The sequence below is a fragment of the Peromyscus leucopus genome, chromosome 20, assembly GCF_004664715.2.
Source record: "Peromyscus leucopus breed LL Stock chromosome 20, UCI_PerLeu_2.1, whole genome shotgun sequence".
NCBI classification, from domain to species: Eukaryota; Metazoa; Chordata; class Mammalia; order Rodentia; family Cricetidae; genus Peromyscus; species Peromyscus leucopus.
Genome location: NC_051080.1, coordinates 23,279,344 through 23,302,289, shown reverse-complemented (window position 1 = coordinate 23,302,289; position 22,946 = coordinate 23,279,344). Strand labels below are relative to the sequence as shown.

Below are 22,946 nucleotides of genomic sequence, written 5' to 3'. Positions count from 1 at the left end.
GCAGAATCAACTTTTAACACAAGAGATCTAGTTTGGCTTATGGGTTCAGTCCATGGTCACTTTGTCCCTACTGCTAAAAGCTTGTGAGGAGGCAGAATATCTTGGCAAGCTGCTTACATCATGGAGGTTGAAAAGAAGAGGGTAGGGAGATGGATGAATGAATACAAGGCCAGGTAGGAAGGGGATGAGATACCCTTATGGATTGCACACGCATACTCCCACGCCATGACTTCCGGCTTAGCCCCCCCCCCCCCCCCCCGCATTATTTTTAACACCTCCATGAAATTACAAATCCATTGATGTATTAATTCACTGACAAGGTTAGAGCCCTTGGGATCCGGTCACCCTAAATAACATAGCTGGAAAACAGCCCTTTACAAATTTTTGGTGGTAGTAGTGGAGCATTTAAGATTCAAATTATAACAATACAAATGTGTGTGATCCTTGCCTCAAACTGTCACAGCCAGGAAGGGAAACAGGTAATGGCCACTCCGATGTCATGTAATACTGTCAACAGGTTATTAGTTAAGGATATTTACTCTAGATTCTGTAGTGAAGACCAGAGAATGGGTAGGGGGGAGCAAATCAGGAAAGGTGGTGAGGTGGGATTGACAGGAAGCTATCTCAGGTTTTGAGATGGCATGGGTATTCCATGACATTATGGAATACCCAGGAGCTTAAAATTGGGGTGCAGGGTCAATCTGCAGACTGGCCTCAGATGAGAAATACAACAGGCTAATTTCTAGCAGGAGGAGCAGGCTAGACCATTAGGAATAGTGCATGCCAGACACCAGAAGGGCTGTTCAAGATGGGGACTGGAAAAAGGAATGGCTAGGGGTTGGATGAGTGGTTTTAAGTGCCCTACCTTGTGTCTCACATCTGTTCTTCTGCTCTTGCTAAGGTGTGGGGCAGAGCCTCTGTGAGAAGCTCCTATGTGCCTGTGACCAGATGGCAGCCGAGTGCATGGCCTCCGCCTCCTTTAATCAAAGCCTTAAGTTGCCAGACCTACGAGAGTGCCAGGGCAAGCCTGTATCCTGTGAGGATGGCGGGCTTGGGGGCAACCTGGCCTCTTCTGCAGGCTCCAGTTCTGAGGAGAACAGTGAGGAGGCCACATCCTAGATGGAACTCCTAAGAAGCAGGTTTCTGGAGAAGCCTCCTGGTTCCTTGGGGACAAGGTCACTTGGTGGAAGATAAGATGTTACATGCCAGTAGTTCTGAGCTGCGTGAGCTCTTTGTCTCTCAGTCCTCTGACCATAGGAGCCTTAGAAGCTCCAAGGGAGCAGCCAGCCAGTTCCTTACCTATAAGCCTCCTCCTGAAACTTGTCAGCTCAGACAAATGTGACTGGAGAAGGAGAGCAGATGACAGCACTTCTCTCCTTCCTGTAGTTCACTATGGAAGCTCAATAAATTCTCCATGCCATATGGTCCGTGTCCTGTTTAAGCACTGGCTCTGTAGATATGTGGCTGTGTGAGCAGCTCGCACAGGTGAGATGGCAGGAACCATGCAGGAAAGGGCTGTATTTCATTTTTTTTTCTTTTGTTAAAGAAGGTATAACTGCCCACGATTGTCAAAGACTAAGAAACACACAGTGATTCTGTATGGGTCAGATACACTTGCTACCATTGTTAGGAGAGCAGCCATATGGCACTGCCATCACCATGAGAAACCACCCAGCGCTACCCTTGGCCCTCGACCTTTCTTAAAAACATTACTAAGGTCCTTGCCTGACTTCATATCCTCTACTCTCCCCATGTCCTTCCCTCCATGGAGCAACCATGGATGTGGAGCCTGCACACCTGCTTTCTGCAGTTCCTGAGTTCTACAGGACTTTTCTGACAAGATCAGCACTCAGGAACACAGTATCCAGGTATGAAATGCTAGAGGGCCACTCTTGCTCCTGAACAAACATCCAAGAGCAAATGCTGTCCCCATTTTCATGTCCTAAGTAGGGAGCTCTGAGACTGAGACTAGAATGTCAAGGGTAGACCTCTCCAGGGACCAGTGATGACCGACTTTAAAAGGAACTCAGCCTTGTCCTTCGGTTTCACCGTATATCCCCTTGCAGGGAGCTCTGGAATCACTTCTCAGAATAACACCTGCACATAAGCCTTGCCATGGGATGTCATGGGGAAGCCTAGACACAGCACTGCTCTAGCTCATGTAAGCTAATGGCTGAATACAGCTCCACAAAGATGCAGTTTATCCCTACACCCTGACTTTGCTTTTTAGTAACTCAGATGACAGAAGACAGGGTCACAGTCATAGTGGAAAGCCAGGGGCAGCATTGTACCGTGTTCTCAGCATGTCAGTGGGAACAGGGTCAGAGATAGGTACTGTCCCGAGACTACACAGCAGAGACAGTGGCACTCTAGTGGTGTCTTAGGAAGGCAGTGCCTAGGTTTCCCCAAGGCAGCACCCACGACAGGGCTTTTCTGCAGGCATTAAGTAGTTTCAAGGAACACTAGACCCCAAAGACGATTGTCATTAATATTCACCAGAGGTTTATTCTATAATGCAGGGATGACACAGTGGTTCACTCACCCTCTCAGCTAGTCTCTAAGGGAAGATCATACTGTTTTCACTCCACAGATGAGTGACCAATCACTTATCTATGACTGCTTAGCCTGGAGCTTGGGTCAGATTTGAACCAGAACCCAAGCTCCTCATCACTGTATCACAATCGCTAATCCAAGAGGCCCGTGAACTACAGCTGGCTATGGCACAGGGCTCTGCAGGTGTAGACTAAGCCCAGGGTGACATAAAGTACTAGAGAACGGCTGTGTTTTTTAAGAACGGCTTTGTGTAATTTAGAGAGCAAGGAGGTGGAGTGGGAAGAAGTCATCAAGGCTAACAAGGAGATGGCAACTATGTGAAGCCGCAGTAGGCTTAACCTAGGCTCTCTTCGTGCTCATGAGCTATGCTTCTGATGGTTCTCATATATGTGGAGAGAATCCACCCAGCAACTTGACTTTTTCTAAGTCCAATGTTGAAGCTTAATTCTATATATGAAATGTTATAGTAAAAATGCACTTATCCATGAGATGCAATTTTTGTTTTATTGCTTACATTTGATTGCACAATGAAATTTTACATTTAAAAAATTTACTTTATTACATCAATACATATATCAGCATTAGTGAGACAAATGAGGTCTGTTTGAGGGAGAAGGTAGTTAAACTGCTGGTTAAGGGTGGTATTACTTAAAGGATAATGAGTTCTAAAGAAGGGTGGATGTAAGGGAGAGGAGAAAGAAGAGAAAAGAGAACATGAAAGAGAATATGAAAGATTAGGTCAAGTTCAGTGAAACTATATAAGCAGCCACAGATATCACAAGAATAAGAGGAACATTTAAATGAACTGTTCAGTGTCACACAAAAGAATATAACCAACTGTATACAGCACAGAGAATGATACATGACTTAATTTTGAGTATCAAATGAGTACCTGCCAAAACATATCAATGTAGAACTTGAGCAAGTCCTGAAGAATCAGTACCTGAACTAGCTGCAGCACAGCCTGCACACCTGCCCAAGGGCAATCCCTGCAAACGTGGAAGAGTAAGACAGAGAAACATCCATTTCTTGGGAACCCTTGTCAACATGACCAGTTCAGTCTATTAGACCTAATACATCTAGAAGTGTACTGTGGTTTAAGAGTAACAACACTCAAACCTACAGTTTACAAAAACCAAGAGAAAGGTATGATAAAAAACCAATTGCAATGGTTTTCCTTTACATGCAAAGCATGCCTTTTTAAATCACTAAGAAATGCAAAATTTTATACAGCAAAGCTTGTGTTTTGCATGAAGGCAAGTGAATATATATCTTTTCTTATACTATTAAATTATATATTTTTCCATACAAAAGCACACAGTGTTAATTTATAAAATGACATCCAAGAGGATGATGATTGTTTTTGCATGTCCCCCTGTTTATATTTAAAATGCAGTCAAAAAATAATATCCTTCTTTTAAAATACCAAATAAAAAAGGGAAACAAAAATGCATGAAGCTTACCATTAACCGGTGACACGTTCCCCGGTGTGAGCAGAAGCTACAGTGACAGCTGGGGCAGGCCACTGGTCTGCTGGTGGCAGCTGCACTGTCCCTCTTGAGGACAAGGTCTGGTGGGTCTGCCCCTATTAGCAGCCTGGGCTACCTGTCAGAGGTCTGAAATAATGGACCCTTCTCCAAGATGTTTTACTCCGTTGTAAATATTCAAAATTTTGGGCATGACTATTCTATGTTCATTTCCTTATCTTGTTTCTTCCTTTTTGTATGAGTGGTATCCAAATAATCATAAACACACATTTAAAACATCCTGTTTTTCATTTTATTTAAAAAACAAAACAAAACAAAACTAAAACCAAATTATTTTTGAGCTGTAATTTTTGATAGGAATACTGTTTTATGTAAAAAGAAACTGAATTTGAAAAAGCAGAATTACACAAAATGATTTTGCAAAACTATGCTAAGAGAATTTTCTAATTGCAGAATGCTTATTTTCACCATGTGGTGGTGTTCACTAGCACGTGCAACACATACTGCCCTTGCAGTCTCACAGCTGGAATAAAGGTAGCTCACACTCAGACCTTACAAGAACACATGAACCGTTTTGAATGTATGTAACTAATCTTCAACAGAGATGCACACAAGTTTTGGTTCAAATCTTGCAAATTAAAAGGTTCACTGGGGAAATTTTTTACTATGAAGACTTAAAACAATGCACAATATAAAAATGTAAGTTCATTTAAAAGAAACTGAAATGTATAGACTCTGCACAGGTGAACGTGTAGCTGTTTTTAATGTCTTTCTTTTATATAGTAAATATATATTTCATTTAATTAATGGAATCACAGCAAAATACAACTATAGTTTCAAAGCGCAGTCTGTAAACTAACACATCATATGTGGAAAACACTGCACCTTTCGGTGCTCCAAGAGTGAGCTCTAGGGCTCAAGGGCTCAACTTGAAGCAGAAAACACAAGTATCACAAGACCTGTAAAGCCTGACCAGTTTCCAGATGAGGACCTAGGTGAGAATACTGGTCAGTAGATTTTTCTATCGCTGATACTGTAGGAATGCCTGCCACATGTTACTACTGAGGACTGAAAGATGTCTACACAGTCCATCTGAAGCATGGATTTAGAAAGCATGAAAGAATTTGCAACCCTAGGCTTAGGAATATATTTACTTTTGAAGAAAAAAAGCAATCAACTTCTAAGCAGTTGTGGAGACGCTTAAGAAATCAGCAGACACTTCATACATTTTTCAATTGTTTTTTAAAAATCACGTTTGTGCAAAGTTTAAAATATACTATTTAACAACGGCATAATGTGAAAGCAATACATCTTAAAAGCTAATAGGAACCTCAAAACAAATTAACGTGGCATAAGTCTACCTTTAGAAGTACTCTAATTCAGAGTTCCTAAACTTCTAACACAGCATGACCAGTGTTTGGTTAGAGATACATCCCATTCCATTTCAGGACTTGTCAGTAAGCATTATGCAAATCCTGAAAACTCATCTTGGCCTTGTTTTTCAGGCTTTAACATTCTTTTAAATGCTGTAGTCTTCATGAGCCAGTCAATACACACACAGATCCGGAAATTTCATCTCATACACTGGGACGGACTGGTATTGGGCATGCCCAGAAGTAATGGTCAGTGTTCCAGATGGACTGGGAGGAGGGCTATAAAAGAAGAACATGGTGCTATCAGTAGGTGCATTTACAGTATTCAACCATTGCCTGCAAATAGCAAAGTAAGGTTACTTAATTAAAGGGCTTGATTCAGTGGCAGTGCTGGCCATCTGACACTGTATAGGCAAAAGAGGGATTATGGTTATTTTAAGAGTTTCTGACTCTAAGTAGAATCACAATTTTTCTCTCAGTATGGATTGTGACAATACTGGAAATTTATAGTGGCATAAGGAATGGAAGGCAAGAATGAATCCATTCTTATTAGTATTTTTAATTTTTCAGCTACTGTTAGTGATAAACATCTCTGTGGCATCCATTTTTGTTTCTTTAAATAAATAAATTCATGAATCCACCAACTGTATTCCTTCCCAGACACACCAATTTAGGAAATCAATCTTTTGTCATATAGTGTAAATATTTTTTACTAATCCATCATTTAATTTTCAACTCTTTTAGTTCACAAAGATCACACTCAAGCATGCACACACACACATCTCTGAATACATCTGCTGTCTGTTAACCTATAAACAAACACTGCCTTTCTCTTAGCAGAAGTGGAGGAGGAATGTCCCTCCTGCCTTCACTGCCATGTCATCTTCGGCCTCCATAAGAATAACTCAACACTGTTCTTAAAAATCTAAAATCATATCCTTCTCATAAATACTTATCTATCTCAATTTGCCTGTATTCTACATAATTCTACAGACTCAAACTGTTAAGAATGCCACAAGGCCAGGCTTTACAGTGCAGGCTTTTAATCCCAGGACTCAAGAGGCAGAGGCAGATGGCTCTCTGTGAGCAACAACAGCGAGACCCTACAGGGAGACCCTGTCTCAAAAGAGCCAAAAACAAAACAACAAAAGCAAAAAACCCAAGTAAAGATCCATCATGTCTTTCTTGGAGTAGATAGTACCTTTGATTGTTCATTTTCCTACTACATTTTCCTACTTCCTTTTGCACAAGGATTCTTCCGGAATACCCTTAGCATGTTCTTTAAATGTAAATTAATAACTACATTCTGCAAAGATTTTGACTAAAATAATGGGTTAATTTGTAGAGAGTCGATGTCTTTATGATATTAATTTACTATTGAAGAACAAGATATGGCACTAGGCAAAATCACTCATTGGGAAAAGTACTTGTCTCCAAGCCTGACAACCTGAGTTCAAGCCTGGGAACCTACATGGTAGGAGAGATCAACACTTGAAAGAGAACCAACACTGACCTCCCACCCTACACCATACATATACAAAAAGAAGTTAATGTTAAAAAAGAACAAGGCATGAGTTTTCTGTATATAAATAATAAGTATATCTCAGACTTAGTTATTTCATAGTCTGTGTTAGGATTCTATGGTTATGAATGTTTTCACTAATTAATGATATGCACAAGTATTAGCTTCATATGATCATCTTTAATTTTGAACTGCTATTTAACTACATTGTGCAGCTGTTTTTAATACTTCTGCGATATACTGTTCTAGAAATTAATAATCTTGCAAGTGTTCCAATATTTATAACACCTCTTTATGCTTTATTAATGGATCATTTTTAGTGAAATACACAGATCATAAGTGTGTTATTTGATAAAAATTGACATGCTTATACACAGGTAAATCACAGCATGATATAGACAACAAATATTTTCATCATTCAAAAGTTAAAGAACGGGTTGGGGATTTAGCTCAGTGGTAGAGTGCTTGCCTAGCAAGTGCAAGGCCCTGGGTTCGGTCCTGAGCTCTGGGGGAAAAAGGTTAAAGAACAAGCAAGAGAAAACTTCAGAGAGAGATCAAGACAGCTGTTGGTGATGGGGTGTGAAATGAGCATGTGGCGTTGGTAGCCATATCAGGAAGCCTCTTTTGTGCTTTCTCAATGGCCATTAAAATTACTGACACCATTTAAATCTACATTTCATCTGCATTTGTATTTTCTTAACTTTTATGCTCTACTACATGAATAAGAATGTTAAAGTTTATGATTATGAGATTATCAAGAACAGTACAGTGAGATCCCAGGAAACACAGGCAGGAAACAAGGGTGAGAGCAAGTATGTCTCTACTCCAAAATATGCATCCTCCAGTAATCTCTGATGCCTGGTGTACAGACTGCAGTAACTAGCTGTGTCTGCTGCTGCGTTCATTTTATAGTTACTTTGCATTTCTCCTTTTTTCTCTTCTGTACCCAAGCCATGGTGAATAAAAGAACAGGGACTGAGGTATAAGATGGTTTGGCTTCACTTTTGTAGAGCACAAACTCTCTTCTCTGGCTGATCAGATAAACAGAAGAAAATGTGCAGACAGACCTGAAAACCTACAGTGCACTATGCCTTAAGTCCTCAGGATCATACAAGCTGTCCCAGAACTTCTTCCAAAGAGGAAGTTGTGGATTGATTACTACTGAAATAGTGCACTCAGTACAGTGTCTGGGACACTCCAAGTGTTGCTAAATATTAACTACCATCCAGTGTTCAGCCAAAGCCAAAGCCAATACCAGACGAAGTCACGGTATCAAGAAGATGAAAACTAGAATGTGCCGATGTGACCCACAGGAACACGGTGAGCCCTAGCAACTCTACTTGAGAACACAGGTGGTGTGTTTTAATGATCTGTCACTAAGTACAAGACCGTCAGCAAGTTATGTTACTTCTCTAGGCTCTGGTGTCTTCACCTGGACACTGAAAGAGACAGCATGTATTTACTTTTCAGGGTTGAGAGCAGAAATAACTGACAGAAAGTATACAGCCTAAGGCCATGTACACAGCAGGGATCTGGAATTTTAACTAACAGAGTTAAATGCTCCATATTTGGCAATTTTCTCTGAAAAGGAAGTCTATATACACTTTATATTTTAGTCCAATTCCTTTCTGGACTTTTATAGATGAACAGTTATCTCCTTAGCAATAGTAAAGCAGTGAGAAAATGTCCAGAATAAGTGAAACTGGTAACAGTGTCTTCCATATGAAAGCAGAAGACAAAGTAGAATAAAAACAAAGCAAGTGGACCAGAATGTTTAACACTCTCTTCCAATTATGAGATACAGACTTGAAAAGAAACAAAAAAAAAAAGACTTATTTAGTCAAATTAAAAGATAAAATATTTCGCTGATGTAGAAAATAAAATTCCAGAAGCAAGGCTCTGTGTGTATCCTTTATTGGGCCAATTTCCACACTGATGTCAATGTGAGACCTTGTGGCAGCTCCTCCTGTGCAGAGGGCCTTGAGAGAGCCTTTTCTTCTTCTCAGGCTGAATTAAGGAGAGGCAGACTCAGAATGACCAACACCAGTGAGATACTGCACACTTTGGAGTATAATTATTATAATAACTTGAATGGACATAGGAAAGCGAATGATCAAAATCATGCATCTATACTGGTAGCAGTGTTACTGCTCTGGATGGAGCATATTAAACTGCAGATGGAGTGCATGAAAAATAGCTAAATATGAACGATTTTCTAGTTAAACAAAACATTAGAACTCCGAATCACTCAGATGTTCTTAGAGACCATCATGAAGAAAAAGATAGTCTAAGAGAAGGCTAGAAATGCCACGAGATAACTGGTCAACTGTTCACACTCCCCCTGTAAACAGAGCAAGAATTGGCACGAAGGGTTGCCAGTAAGACCTTATTCATACTCAGTGCAAAGCAGTTATTAAGCATGCACAGTCACGCATAGCTTCTACTGGTTTCTGTGTTACTACTGTGCTAACCAAACCCTTACCGTATGGTGAGCTCCAATATTTGAGCAAGTCTATCATGAAGCAAATTTGCCTGCAGAGAAAAAAAGAATGTTAAAGATTTCTTGTTTTCCAGCCACCCAGCAGACAAAGCACAACTGTAACTATGAGGCTGATAAACAGACGGTTTTAATGCTCTAATTTGCAATATCTATTGGAATTTAATATAGGCCTTCTCCCCACACCAACCCCTTTCAAGTTCTACAGTCTCAAGTTGAAACACAAAAAAGTACCCATAGCAAAATACCAAGAACCACTGGAAACAAATCAGAACAAAACAGAAAGCAATGACTGTCATTCACCCAGATTAAGATCTGCCATGTCCATCAACATCACATGAAGAAATTCTTTAAGTTTAGTAGCTCTGCCTTCAGAGGCTGGAGCCATAATATGCCTAAAGCCTGCGTCCTACCAAAATGAGCTCCAAAGAGCAATTCCCCACCCACTGTCCACCAACGCACTCACTTTGGATTCACATTGTGCTGCTATTTCTTCAAAAGGTGCTTTCTGGAACTTCTCTATCACAAGACGTCTCTTTTCCTTTTCCTGTTCTTCCATTCCATTGGTGTCTATAAGAGCCAGTTAAAGAAAGAGTGTCATAAAATATGCCGAAGACCACGGGAGCCAATGATCTATAATCCCTAACATAAGAGTGACTAAAGAGCTACTTTTATAGTAAAGGCAAAATACATTAACATTCCTTAAATGTTTCATTTAATACTAGATAACACAAATATTTGGAAAAAAAAACCTAAATCTAAGAGTTAAAGCTCTGAAACACAATGCTTACTTTCATAGAATTCCCAACTCTTACTAAGTAATACATACACAACAAACACACATAAAGATATACACATGCATAAAGCTACAAACACACATGTGCACACACACATACTGACATATACAGGTGAGAACAGTAACTTACCAGAAATCAAAGGGCTAGCAGGGCTTTTCTGAATAATTCTTTTTTTTTTGTTGTTGTTTTTTTTTTTTTTTTTTTTTGATTTTCGAGACAGGGTTTCTCTGCGTAGCTTTGCGCCTTTCCTGGAGCTCACTTGGTAGCCCAGGCTGGCCTCGAACTCACAGAGATCCGCCTGCCTCAGCCTCCCGAGTGCTGGGATTAAAGGCGTGCGCCACCACCGCCCGGCTGAATAATTCTTTTATATCTAACTATGCTGCCCTTGTACATACAGAGGCACTAAATATTTGTTAAAGTGCATCTTGATCCCAGTGAATAGAAAACTAAAATCCAGCTGGGTCGTTAAGACCCAATGTGTCTGAGTCTTACAACATGAAGGGAAACTTTTTTATCTCAAGGTCATGATGGTCTGGACAAAGTTTGTTAGATAGGAAAGAACAAATGTCTACCTTGTTTATACTACTGTGTTTGCTTATGTGTTCATACATATGAGACAATTTAAAAAGCTTAAACAACAGACCCATTTATATAGAGACCATAGTATTTTCCCTTTTCTTTCTTTTCATGTTGGATCTGCTTATCCTGTCATCTGAAAGAGTACCAAGGCGGAAATGGGATTTTAGGAGAGCTAAAAAGTGCTCCCCAGCTTACCAATTGCTTTCTTCAGTGCTTCAAAGGTGATTTCTTCAGTGTTGCTAACCTAAAGGGAGTGTAAGGAGAACAAAGAGTCAAGAAAAGTGAATATAATTAATATTCTTATCAACATACAAGTAACCTAAACATTTTCACAATTATTTTTTTCCTTCTTTTGTTTGGCTTGATCTGAGATTATATTCCAAACAGCAGATCATCTGCACTCCTTCCCTGGCCATAACAATGGCCTACTGTGGTGGCTTCCTGACTGCACACAGATGGGCATTAGCCCAGTAGAGTAGGCAGCACCTCCACACCCTTGGATGAGGCACGGCCTCCAGGGTCTGATGGGCACACGACACCCAGTGACTCATCTGTACTTGGTAAGGGGAAGACACTTTGAAGCAATAAAGGCTGATTACATCTTTTTAGCTATGTGGTATATAAAAACTAGCCATTAAAGAACCTTTATAATTTTAGTACTACAGGCAGGGTATAAATCAAGCATGAAATAACCTAAGATGTTAAATGGTTAGAAGAATGGGCTGCAGAGATGGCTCAGTGGTTAAGAGCATTTGCTGCTCTTGCAGAGGACCAGAGTTAGAATCCCAGCACCTACATGGTGGCTCACATCTGTCCTTAACTCTTGTTCTAAGGGACCTAACACGCTCTTCTGGCCTCCTCTGGCACCAGGCATACATGCAGGCAAAGCATTCACACATACAAAAATAAATGAAGCTTTCAAGGAATTACTATATTGAGAAGTATTCACCCTAAAACAAGCATATGCTGGATTTTCTAAGGCACAACCACCAGTTTTTTTACTTCCTATAAATACCCTTTACCTTGGTGCTCTCAGATCTTTTGCTTTGAAATATGTACAAAACTGTAAAATTAAATGTTTTATGATTTTTAAAAGTTAGTACTTTGTGATAAAAAAAAAAAAAGGGCAGTGGTACTTTATAAGGTACCAAAACATTTCCACAAAGAGTAATAAGTGGTTACTGTAGTATCTCTGAATAAAAGTTAAGCAATGATACGATACATGAGTACTTGCCTGGCACTTCGGTCATCCCTAATTTTAGCTCATGAGCGTCTTTTGCTAAGTCTAAGGCAGCAAGACTAACGAAAGCAAGACTGCGTGTTCTGCACTTTAGCGTCTCTTAACAAAGGCTTTAGCTGGAAGTCAAGCAGCAAGAGTTCCGCTACCTCAGCTTTGCTACCGAGGGTCACATTTTTAGTTGAAGTCAGATTAAACTTTGGAATCTTCAGTTGCATTCTAGATATTTGGAGCAGACATACAAGATTAGGTTCTGACTAGTCATTTGCACCTATGAGCAATCTAGCACTAGCATTTTTATGACGTAAACAAAACTCACTGTTCTTAGACTGGGCTAAATAGCTTCAGATTGAAAAAAGCAACCAAAAAAACTATATATAGTACAGGACAAAGAACATGGGAAAAGTTAAAATGCCAGTATTCTTGTTATATTAACTTTTACTGATTAATGCTGAAATAAATATTTACCAATAACTGGAAAATAGCTAACTGTATGAGTTTCTCCTGCCCTTGCTATAAACTACTTAGTTTTGCCTATAAGGCAATTCTGTTCTGTCTTTTGGCATTTGAACAACTAATATACAAAAAAAGCATATTCCCCTGAGTTTGAAACTCAAGTGTGCTCAAGTAAATATGATACTAAATTGTACTTATCAAACATGCAGTGTGTGATGTATGTGACTGAGGACCTTCAGCACACTGTCTTTGAAAAGCTAATGTATTAATGAAATTTTAATGTAATATTCAGAGAATCTTCCCCCTACAGTTCTTTAAGTAAATATTTTTCAGCTTATTTTATAACAGAATGATTCTTTACAACAGTCTCAAGTGTCAAACACATTAATTTTAGAACAAAAAATAAAAAGAGATATAAAAACACAACCATTAAACCATACTGTATTCTTGATTAAAATTAAGTCTAGAAGCCAAGGCTCTAAGCAAATGTATTTACTTGAAAGGTTAAGAAGAGTAAATTCACACTCATTGAAAGAGTGAGCAAGATACTCTTTACCATTAAGAAATGTATATATTAAAGTGGCTTTGAAAAATGAGGTGGACTTGGGGGGAAGAGTTTTAACCTCTTCAAGTATTTTGTGTGCATGCACATGTACGTGTGAACATGGATGGAGAGTGCAAGCATGCTGAGGCCGAAAGTTGATATTGGGATGTCTTCCTCAATTGCTCCTCTACCTACCTGTAGGAGCAGAGGAAGCCTGTGTGAATATGTAAGGAATGGACAAAGTCCTAAGTGAAAGTGTACTACCAACAAAGACCAATGCCTCATACCCCTGGGAATTGGCCTTCCTTGGGTCAGGGTTAGGAAACTGGCAGTGTATGCAAAAAAAAAAAAAAAAAAAAAAAAAAAAAAACAAAACAAAAAAAAAAAAACTGCTCCCCTAGCTAATGGCTGAGGTTCTGGGTTATTGCTTAGTTGGTACTGGTACTGCTCCATCAGTGAAAACACAGCCCACTCAATCCCAACTTTTCTGTACATCATACATCTATCTTCTCTTCATTCCCTCACTGTCCCAGTCAGGTTCCCATCTGAACAGCACTACCTTTTTCTTCTCCATGTTTGTGTGTGCACATGTATACAGAATCCCTTATGTGTGTAGGGCCATTTGTGTGCAGGTGTGGAAGCCCAAAGTCAATGTCAAATATCTTCCTTGATTACTTTCATTATGTACTGAGACAGAGTCTCTTGGTGAACCCTGATTTCACCACTTCCAGTTAGCTAGCCTGTCCTAGAGATTCTGTACCTGACTTCTGAATGCTGGAATCACAGGTGGATGCCACGTCTACTGGCTTTTATGAGGTACCAGAGAACCCAATTCTGGTCTTCATGTGTACCTGGCAAGTGCTTTATCCACTCAGCCTTGTATCCTCTGTTCTACTTTCTTGTTTGAGACAAGGTCTCCTCACTGAACTTCAAGTTCACCATTTGGGCTAAGCTGACTGGTCAGGGAGCCTCCAGGACCTCCCCATCTCAGCATCTGGTTTTTCGTGTAGGTGCTGGGCATCCTCCTGCTTGTATAAGAACTTTACCCACTAAGCTATCTCCCAAGCCCACGTCAATGCTCTTAAGCTCCACTAACAAGTGACTGATAAGACCAAAGAATTCTGTATAATGGAGAGTTGAAGAGCAAAGAAGATCTAAGTTGTTTATTCCCTGACTGACAGAGGTTAGAAGCTAAGGGAGTAAAAGCATGAATTCAGACAACTCAGGTTCCTACTTTCTTGTTTGCATATTTCTTTAATTATTTATATTGTATCAATGAGAAATAATGAAATAGCTGGGCAGGAAAACAATGTATAAATCATGAAGAGGAAGCTAAGTTGGGAGGCTAGCATTTGTCACTTTTCGTTGGCTGTCAAAAATTCTTTGTGTCAATCTAGTGCTGAGAGGACTGGCTGGTTTTTCTTTCTATGACTCCGCAGAGTACTCTCCTGTGCTCTCCCTCTCCTGGAGCAGGAGGAAAATATCAAAAGCATGACAGTGCAAGCAGCCACAGTCCTTGAGCAGTTCACTGAGATGGCTTAAGTCATATTCATAATAGCTATTATCCAAAATGACAAGTTTTCCTTACACAGGAACTTCTGAGGTGAGGATTTGGCCTCGTGGAGGTGCAGAAATCCATCTGCTTTTATACTTTATACTTCATAATTTTTAAAAAATAAAGAGGACTTAGAGAACTTAAGAGATCATGCATAACATATCATACTTAAAGTAAAACAAAACAGCTTTGCTTCTGTTTTATAGCTCTTTCTGTCATACAGAACTCCAATGCAAAAAATCTAATAATATACTAATTTTATGCATCTTGACAGACAGTTGAAATGAGTTCACAAAAATTAAAATACATTAATTTCTACTATCAATTTAGCTGACTTGGGGATAATTTAGATTTGTAATTTTCCCCATTTAAGGTGTGGAGGAAAATTTTTCTTCTAAATAATCACTACATTAAGACAGTTCTCCATCATAAACTTCCAGCAACTTACCACATCATCAGAAGGCACAATGTTGGGTAAAATGTCCACCTGAATAGATACAGTATCCACAATACTTTTTCTCCTAGAAAGACGATCTTCATCTGAAATGAAAATTATTTTCTTCTATTATTTGTTAGTCAGAAATGTTATGTTGCATTTTAGTCATATAACTATTTTAGATTGCAAGAAAATGTAGAAAGGTGAGTTTGGGGGTTACGCTCTTTCTAAACATTTAAAGCAGTGTGTTCTCAACTTTCAACCTATTTTACTTAAATTGCAAAGTAATTGCTTTTCTTCTTTCCTAGGGTGCAGTACAACGTTGGAACTACATATAATTTGGAATGATTAAAGGTTAATCAGCACATCCACATTAAACACATACAATCTCTTTGTAGTAAGAACATTTAGAATCCTCCAATTCATTTTAAAATTGTTTTGTATTTGTGTGTGTGTGTGTGTACATCTGCACATGTGTGTATGCCTGCATGCCAAAACCTGTACTTTGGTGCACATATGGAGGTCAGAGTACAACTTAGAGGAACCAGTTCTGTCATTCTATCATGTACACTCTGGATATCGATCTCAGAGCATCAGGCTTGGCAGTAAGTGCAATTATCTGCTAAGCCATCTTGCTAGCCTTAAGTCCTCTTTTAGCTAATTTGAAATATACACAATAACTAACAATGGTCACCATGTTGTGCAGTAAAACATCAGAATTTAAGTCTTCCTATGTGACTGGAGGTGGTCATATGGTATTTGTTATGCCCCCCAATATCCTCTAGATTCACTCATGTTGATACAGATGTGAAAACTGCTTGTTTTTCAGAATAGCACTGTACTGTATATGTACATCACTGTCAGGCTGATGGCACCTCAGCTGTTTCTGTATGTTAGACTTTGTGAATACTGAATGCTGTAGGGAACATGGTATGCAGACATCTCAAACACTGATTTGAATTACTCTGGGTGTGCTCACAAGTGGGATTAAGGGACCATATGGTAGTTATATTTTCAGTATTTCAGTAAAAAAAAAAAAAAAACTCAATCATGTTTTCCAACATGGCCATAATAATTTACAGTATCACAAATTATTCGAGCCATCAATGTGGAAGGCTCCTTTCTGGGTACTCTTAACCCTTGTCATCTTTTACTTTTGTGGTAGCAGCAAACCTAAGAGGTGATAAGATGGCATCTGTGTCTGGTGTTATTTATTATGATTATAGGTATAAGGTTGAAAGTTTTCCACATCACTATAGGCCTTCTGTATGCTTCTTTCAAGCACTGATAGAAAGTACAGGATTCTAGAATAGCTAATAACCATGGTTATATAAGGAAAAGGAAAAGTGCACTGTGCATCCCAATGCACAGAATCAGAGGCTTATTAAACCCCTGCTGGAATGGGTCAGGACAGCTATCATACACTGTCATGCTGTAGCTCTTTGGAAGGGCTCATTCTCAAGAAACCACTAAGAAATAGCCACCTACCCGTCTGTATACCTCAGTCCTGATGGATACAGTCCCTCTCTCTGACTGTCAGAACCGTGTGTGTACTTTTCACTGACTTTTCTCGAGCTCAGAACTACATGAGGAAGAGGGTCTGGAAAGCATAGCTCACAATGTTTCTTGTGTGGTGCAGATGACCACTTACAAGTGGTAACAATAACCAAATTGGTTCCTGTCCTACTCTCATTGATATAAGGATCTACTTGACCACTAACACTCTGGGCTGTAGCAGGTACCCCAGGAGGCACTCTACAGATACCATTGAGGCTGACCAGGAGTCAGCACCATTGCTTCTCTTCTGAATGCCAGTTAATATCTCCAACTTCTAATTCATCACTACAGAAATCTTCATCTTTCTTACCTACCTAGACTCTTACCAGTGATAACCTTCTAATGTGTCTTCCTAATGCACCTCTCCTCTTTCCCTGCTAGTGGAGCTGTTTCTGAAGTAAATAACTTTCTGTTCTAGCTATAACAGCTGTACAGCCTACTGACTAATGCACAGCTCCCTGAGATTCCTATGTCACTGCACGAATTATAATGTATGCATAAGAGAGATAGACATGGAAGAGGCTGCACACATCATGTTGACTGCCTAATTACCCAATGAGAGCAATGTCAAGACACAACTTTATAAGCAGTACCACCAGGGAAGCCTTTGTTTAAAGTACCAGTAAGCATAAAGTAACTTCAGAATTTAGCAATACTCCTTTTGGAATTCATTCAGCATGCAGCGTGATTTTATTCCACTTCCTAATCATCTCCTTTAAGAAATACTACAATTGCCCCACTGGGTGTCATGTTAGAACCAAATTATACGATGAACTAAACTTCTGTCCTACATAGCTAGAATAATATTAGCAAAGTTGTTCAACCACCTGTGCTTTGTGGTTCAGGAGAAACCACACTTAAGGAGGAAATACTGAAACCTTGCTTTATGAAAATCAGAACCTCTGCCTACCTTGCTTGCTTTGGCTTCTGTTTGCAGAGCTGGAACACTAGAGCTACTCGCTAATTACTACATGGGACAGTGACCTCTAACGACTCCAGATAAAGCACTGTCGAGTCACCATATAGCAGTATTTAGTGCACACTGGTGCATTCACTAGTCATTCAAGTTCTAATTTGACTAAAAAGAAAAATGCAATACATGCTCAGCTAATACTTGCTCAGACACCAGTGGTCAGCAATTTCAGGCAGATCACCATTCTTTCTCTAGAACTAGCTGTTCCATTGTTCATCTGGCTTTGCCATGAGATTGTAATCCTTGAAGACAGAGCCCACACCTTAACACCTTTCCATTATCACCTCCCTCAATGCCTAACATACAGTAGGCCTGATCAGTTAAGAAGCACTCCAAACTAGTAATCCTACCTCAGCCTTCTGAGTGCTGGGATTACTGGCATATGCCACCACACCTGGCCTTCTGCTAATGTCTTAGTATTTCCATCTCCCAAGAAAAGGGGAAACAAAAATGCAATCTCTATCATTTTGCAGTCAAATGCTCTACCACTAAGCTATATCCCTTGTTGTCAGGCAGGCCTTAGAGTGGTGCATGAGTTGGTCTCATAGTTATAAGCCTCAAATGAAAGATGGTGATTGTTGCTCAGTGCTGACGAGGATCATTCTGAATGCATGCAAAATCTTTGATCTCATTAAAAATTGTGAACTCAAATAAATTATTAAGCATGTAAAAGAGCACAGTGACAGCTAAATTTAGTGTGCCATTTAATCAAATTACTTACTATCAACCTCACTCTCCTCATGTGTAAAAAAGAAAACGCTATGTTCTTCACCAAGCTAGTGTAAGGATTAAGTAGGAATATAAATACAGTGCTGTTCTCAATGCAAGGCACAAAATATGATAAATGGAGCTAATATTACAGTGGTGGTGGGTGGTGCATGCTATTCAACACACTAAAATATATTTGCTTTTACTTTTGTTTTATTTGTCTGAACTGCCCGTAACTTTCAAAATCAACAGTAGACAGCTATTACACAGAAAAAAAAAAGTAATAATTGAGTATAACCGAGTATTCCATAAAATATGACTCTTAGGATTCCTGCATGAGAGAAGGTCCACACACTAACTAATTTAAAAACATCCGTCTTTATAAATCAAAAAAGTCTATTTGTACTTAGGAATTTCTACCCAGGTAAATAATTGATTATGCCCGGAAATATTCAGAAGTCTCTTAGCTTGTAAAGAGACACTGAGGAAGAGAATGTAGCTTGTCTGAGGGAGAAAAACTAGAAGGAGCAAAAGTGACATGTTAAAATAAGTACCAGAACTCTCCTTGAAAACTACACTTACGGCAACAGGGAGCAGGAAAGAGGAATAAGGTACATGTGGAGAGGAACACAGAGCAAAGTTACAGCTAACAACAGGCACGTCAACACAGCCCACAGTTCCGTTTCTAAACAAGCACCCAGGGAGTGGTTTTCCTACGGGAAAGGCAGGCTTTGGAAAGGGCAGGCTCTGCCAGGGGGCGTTACCTTTGCATTTCTGCCTGGGTTTATGAGACTCTGGGCCTGAAGGAAGGACAGCTAAAGCCAAAGTAAAATTATTTAATGTTTTAAAATGCTTACCCCTCCCCCCCCAGAAATACTTAAATTAGAGTTCTAACATGGTTTATTTTTTTGCTTTGTTGTTGTTTTGTTTCATTTTTATTTAAAGAAAAAGTTCTTACTATGTAGCCTAGGCTGGCCAAAGCCTGCTATGTAGCCCAGTTAGCTTCAGCCTGGTGACAGCTACATATAAAAATTAAACTACTTTTGGTAACTAATACATAAAATTATCTGACTGGAATCAAAGTTCTTTTTATACAGCAGTGATCTCTATCTTGAAAGGAAACTACTTCTTCCACCAATCTAACATTCATTTATACATTAACTGAATATGAGAGTACAAGAAACTGATTTTCATTTTTAGAATAAAACTTAGGTGCAAGATATCATGTAATCTTCAAATACACTGGCATTATTTTTAAAAAAAAGAAAAAGTACACATAAAAATTGGGCCGCTTTCTTTTCAGAAATGGTCTGCAGTCTTTCAAATGACAAGGGTGCAACAGTACTGTATTATGATGAAAGACTTCATTTTGCTTCTTTGTTTAAGAAATACTAAAGTGTAAAACATATGAATGAGTAATAGATTAAAATAACAGTAAACCCACTGGGCGGTGGTGGTGCAAACCTTTTAATCTCAGCACTTGGGAGGCAGAGGCAGGTGGATCTCTGTGAGTTGCCAGCCTGATGTACAGAGCGAGATCAAGAACAGGCTCCAAAGTTACACAGAGAAACCCTGTCTCGAAAAATCCCCCCAAAACACAAAACAAAACAAAACCCAACCACTTGATTTCCCTATGGTAAATTCCTATCAGTAAGTCCTATTTCCTAACTACATCTTTACAGAAAGGTTTCTAAAGCAATATTAAAGAATAGAAAGAACTTAAAATAGCTTTAAAAAAAGATAAAAGATAAAACAAACAAAACCAAAACAACTAATGAGGGGCTGGAGAGATGACTCCTGGTTAAAAGCACTAACCGCTCTGCAGAGGACCTGAGCTCAGTTCCCAGCACCCACATGGTGGCTCACAACCATATATAACTCCAGTTCCAAAGGTTCCAGAGGTTCCAAAGCCTTCTTCTGGCCAACATGAGCATTGTATAAACGTGGTACACATGCAGGCGAAACACTTATACACATACAATTAAAAGTAACCTTTAAAAAGTAAACCATGGTTATGCCGGGCGTTGGTGGCGCATGCCTTTAATCCCAGCACTCGGGAGGCAGAGCCAGGCGGATCTCTGTGAGTTTGAGGCCAGCCTGGGCTACCAAGTGAGCTCCAGGAAAGGCGCAAAGCTACACAGAGAAACCCTGTCTCGAAAAACCAAAAAAAAAAAAAAAAAAAAAAAAAAGTAAACCATGGTATAGTAGTATACCTACAAAACTAATCTTCACTCCCCATTGCATGGCAGGAAGTTTACTGAACATACCTGTCACCTGTGGCACATAAGGAACTGAGAGCCTCTCCACACTGTATCCGCTTCCCCCCAGGGACTCTGCAATCTTGTTGGTCAGAAAATATAAACTTTTGTCATGCTTCTCTAAAGATTTTGGAAGCCTGTCAAGTTAATAAAAAAGTAACAATCATTCAATATTGATTTCTGGGCAAAAGTGAGTGAAACAGCAAGGAGTGGAACAGTAAAGGTCTCAATATTTAGAGAGAAGTACAAGTTACCTGGGGATGATAGAAAAGTCCACCTGTTTGAAGTGACCAAGTCCCTGCTGTTAGGACTCTTCCCAGTCATACTTCACGAGTAAACTTAGCCTTGTCACTCTGATAATGTCTGAACATTATTGAACATTAAAGGATGAAGGACACTAGACTCAGTTTTTGTTTTTATACTAAGTAAAATGTAAGGAGAGAAAACACAGCTGAGGGTGACTGTAAAGCCCAGGACCAGAATGGTGAGAGAAAGCCCACACCCAGTCACAAGAGGTGCCCTGCTCTCTTCCCATTGAGGTTATTATGTGTGCTGGTGCTTTCAATGCTGCGACGCCTGCCCATGGAGCCCAAAGTGTGAATCAGGTGTTATCAATGTGCTTTTTCCCGTGGAATACGAGGAAGAGAGTATAACAAATGAATTTGTTTTTGTTTCTGACCCATAATTTTGTGTTATTATGGTAATGGAAATTTTCAACATGAAAATTGTACTGTTATAGGAGTGTTCATTTACATGAGAACACACAGCAAAACAATGCCATAATTAAGATATATATTATGACATTCTAAAAAGGGAGATAAACTTTGTATTTTCAGGACTGTATGCATGTCTATAACTATAGAGTGAAAGTACTTTACTATGTATGGGAAAAGGTTATATGAATTAAATGAAAGAAATGACACAATATGATAATAATAAACCTAGAAAAACAGTTACTCCTTTGTAATCATTATCAACTAGTCTCTCTAGCCAACCTTCCCTTCAAACATAAAGAATCCACATACATGCACTTATCTCTGAAAATATGCTCTGGTAGAAAATAAGGGGCTTCCATAGTTCGAGTTTCAATCACCTGAAATCAAACCAACAGAAAACAAAACTGAAATTAAAAATCTTGCCTCTTAAGACTTTGCAGTGAACATTTACAAAATAACTATAAACCTAACCAAAAACAAAGAACCTTTAAGCATTTACATAAAACACAAGTCTATCTTTGTTTTTTTTTTGGTTTTTCGAGACAGGGTTTCTCTGTGTAGCTTTGCGCCTTTCCTGGAACTCACTTGGTAGCCCAGGCTGGCCTTGAACTCACAGAGATCCACCTGCCTCTGCCTCCCGAGTGCTGGGAAGTCTATCTTTGAATTCAAATTAGGTTCCTTTTGTTTTCACATGATACTAAAGATTCAACAGTTATTAAATGCCTAATAATAAAATATATAAAGGAAGTAAACATGATGTGTTACATTTGCTCAAACATACTATGAAGAAACAGAGCACATATTTTCTCAAAACAGATTTTAGAATCCCTCCACACACTACTTCCCCAACTGTGTGCTCAGTAGCTGCTCAGAGCCCAGTGCCTTGGGGAAGGTGACTCTTAAGAGTTCTGCTTCACTTAGACAGTATCCATACCTCAAATGCATAAATGAGCTGTAAATGAATGAATGAGTTTGGCTCTTAAGAATGCACCCAAAACTCTACATTTTACAAGATGTGCTTCAAGTTCTCATAAAAATGAGGTTCTCTGACAAAGGCTTTCAATGGTGGCATGTTTCTGCCACATTAAATTATGGATTCTGAAATATATATGAAATTACATCAGTAAGTGGAATGACCACTGAAGAAAGTTAAACACCACTGAAAGATGATAAAAATCAAAAATGGTGCATTAATCATTCAACTCCAGCTCTGCCTTAGACCGTACAAACAACACTTAACTGAAGAAAGCTTAAAATGACATGATTCTCAATGGCTCAATGGGAGAGAAGAAAACTATTCAACAATGACCCTAAAAACCGTAACAACCGTAACTAAAACAGACAATATTAACTGTACTTTTGACTTAGAACCTCGTATTTTTGAGGAATTATCTTAATTTTATTTTGAAAAATTATTTTAATTATATATAATGAATTATATATATATAAAAGTTAGAAAAAATGACTACTTAAAGATTAGCTGGTTTTACACAAAACTCAGGTTTAAGAACTTTTCTAAGTCTCTCACCTTGCTAACATGCTGGCAGAATGCTGGAACGGCTATCATCTGACTCACAAAGTTGAGATATGCTGCAACCAGTGCCATGATTCCACAACGATGAAACATTGGCAGGTTATCTTCATTGATAATTGCGCTGTCCTTCAGTAGAAAATAAACACATTTGAAATATCAAGTTC

At 39.1% G+C, this 22,946-nt stretch overlaps 2 protein-coding genes across 5 annotated transcripts in view; one reads left to right on the top strand and one right to left on the bottom strand.

Moving 5' to 3' along the window:
• The window catches only part of Oc90 (otoconin 90), a 33,600-nt gene extending 32,406 nt beyond the window's left edge, over window positions 1–1,194 (top strand). The window contains 1 exon segment of the mRNA XM_037197283.1: window positions 902–1,194. Coding sequence (XP_037053178.1) covers window positions 902–1,194 — 293 coding nt within the window.
• A 3,115-nt stretch (window positions 1,195–4,309) lies between these two features.
• Window positions 4,310–22,946, bottom strand: part of Efr3a (EFR3 homolog A) — an 89,627-nt gene continuing 70,990 nt past the window's right edge. For all 4 annotated transcript variants that reach the window (XM_028876023.2, XM_028876022.2, XM_037197510.1 and 1 more), the window contains 8 exons: window positions 22,777–22,908; window positions 21,558–21,625; window positions 20,542–20,669; window positions 15,049–15,140; window positions 11,004–11,052; window positions 9,899–10,002; window positions 9,418–9,467; window positions 4,310–5,692 (listed from right to left, as the gene is read on the bottom strand). In XM_028876023.2, the coding sequence (XP_028731856.1) occupies window positions 5,587–5,692; window positions 9,418–9,467; window positions 9,899–10,002; window positions 11,004–11,052; window positions 15,049–15,140; window positions 20,542–20,669; window positions 21,558–21,625; window positions 22,777–22,908 (729 nt within the window). In that variant the 3' untranslated portion in view covers window positions 4,310–5,586. The remainder of the gene's footprint in view (window positions 5,693–9,417; window positions 9,468–9,898; window positions 10,003–11,003; window positions 11,053–15,048; window positions 15,141–20,541; window positions 20,670–21,557; window positions 21,626–22,776; window positions 22,909–22,946) is intronic.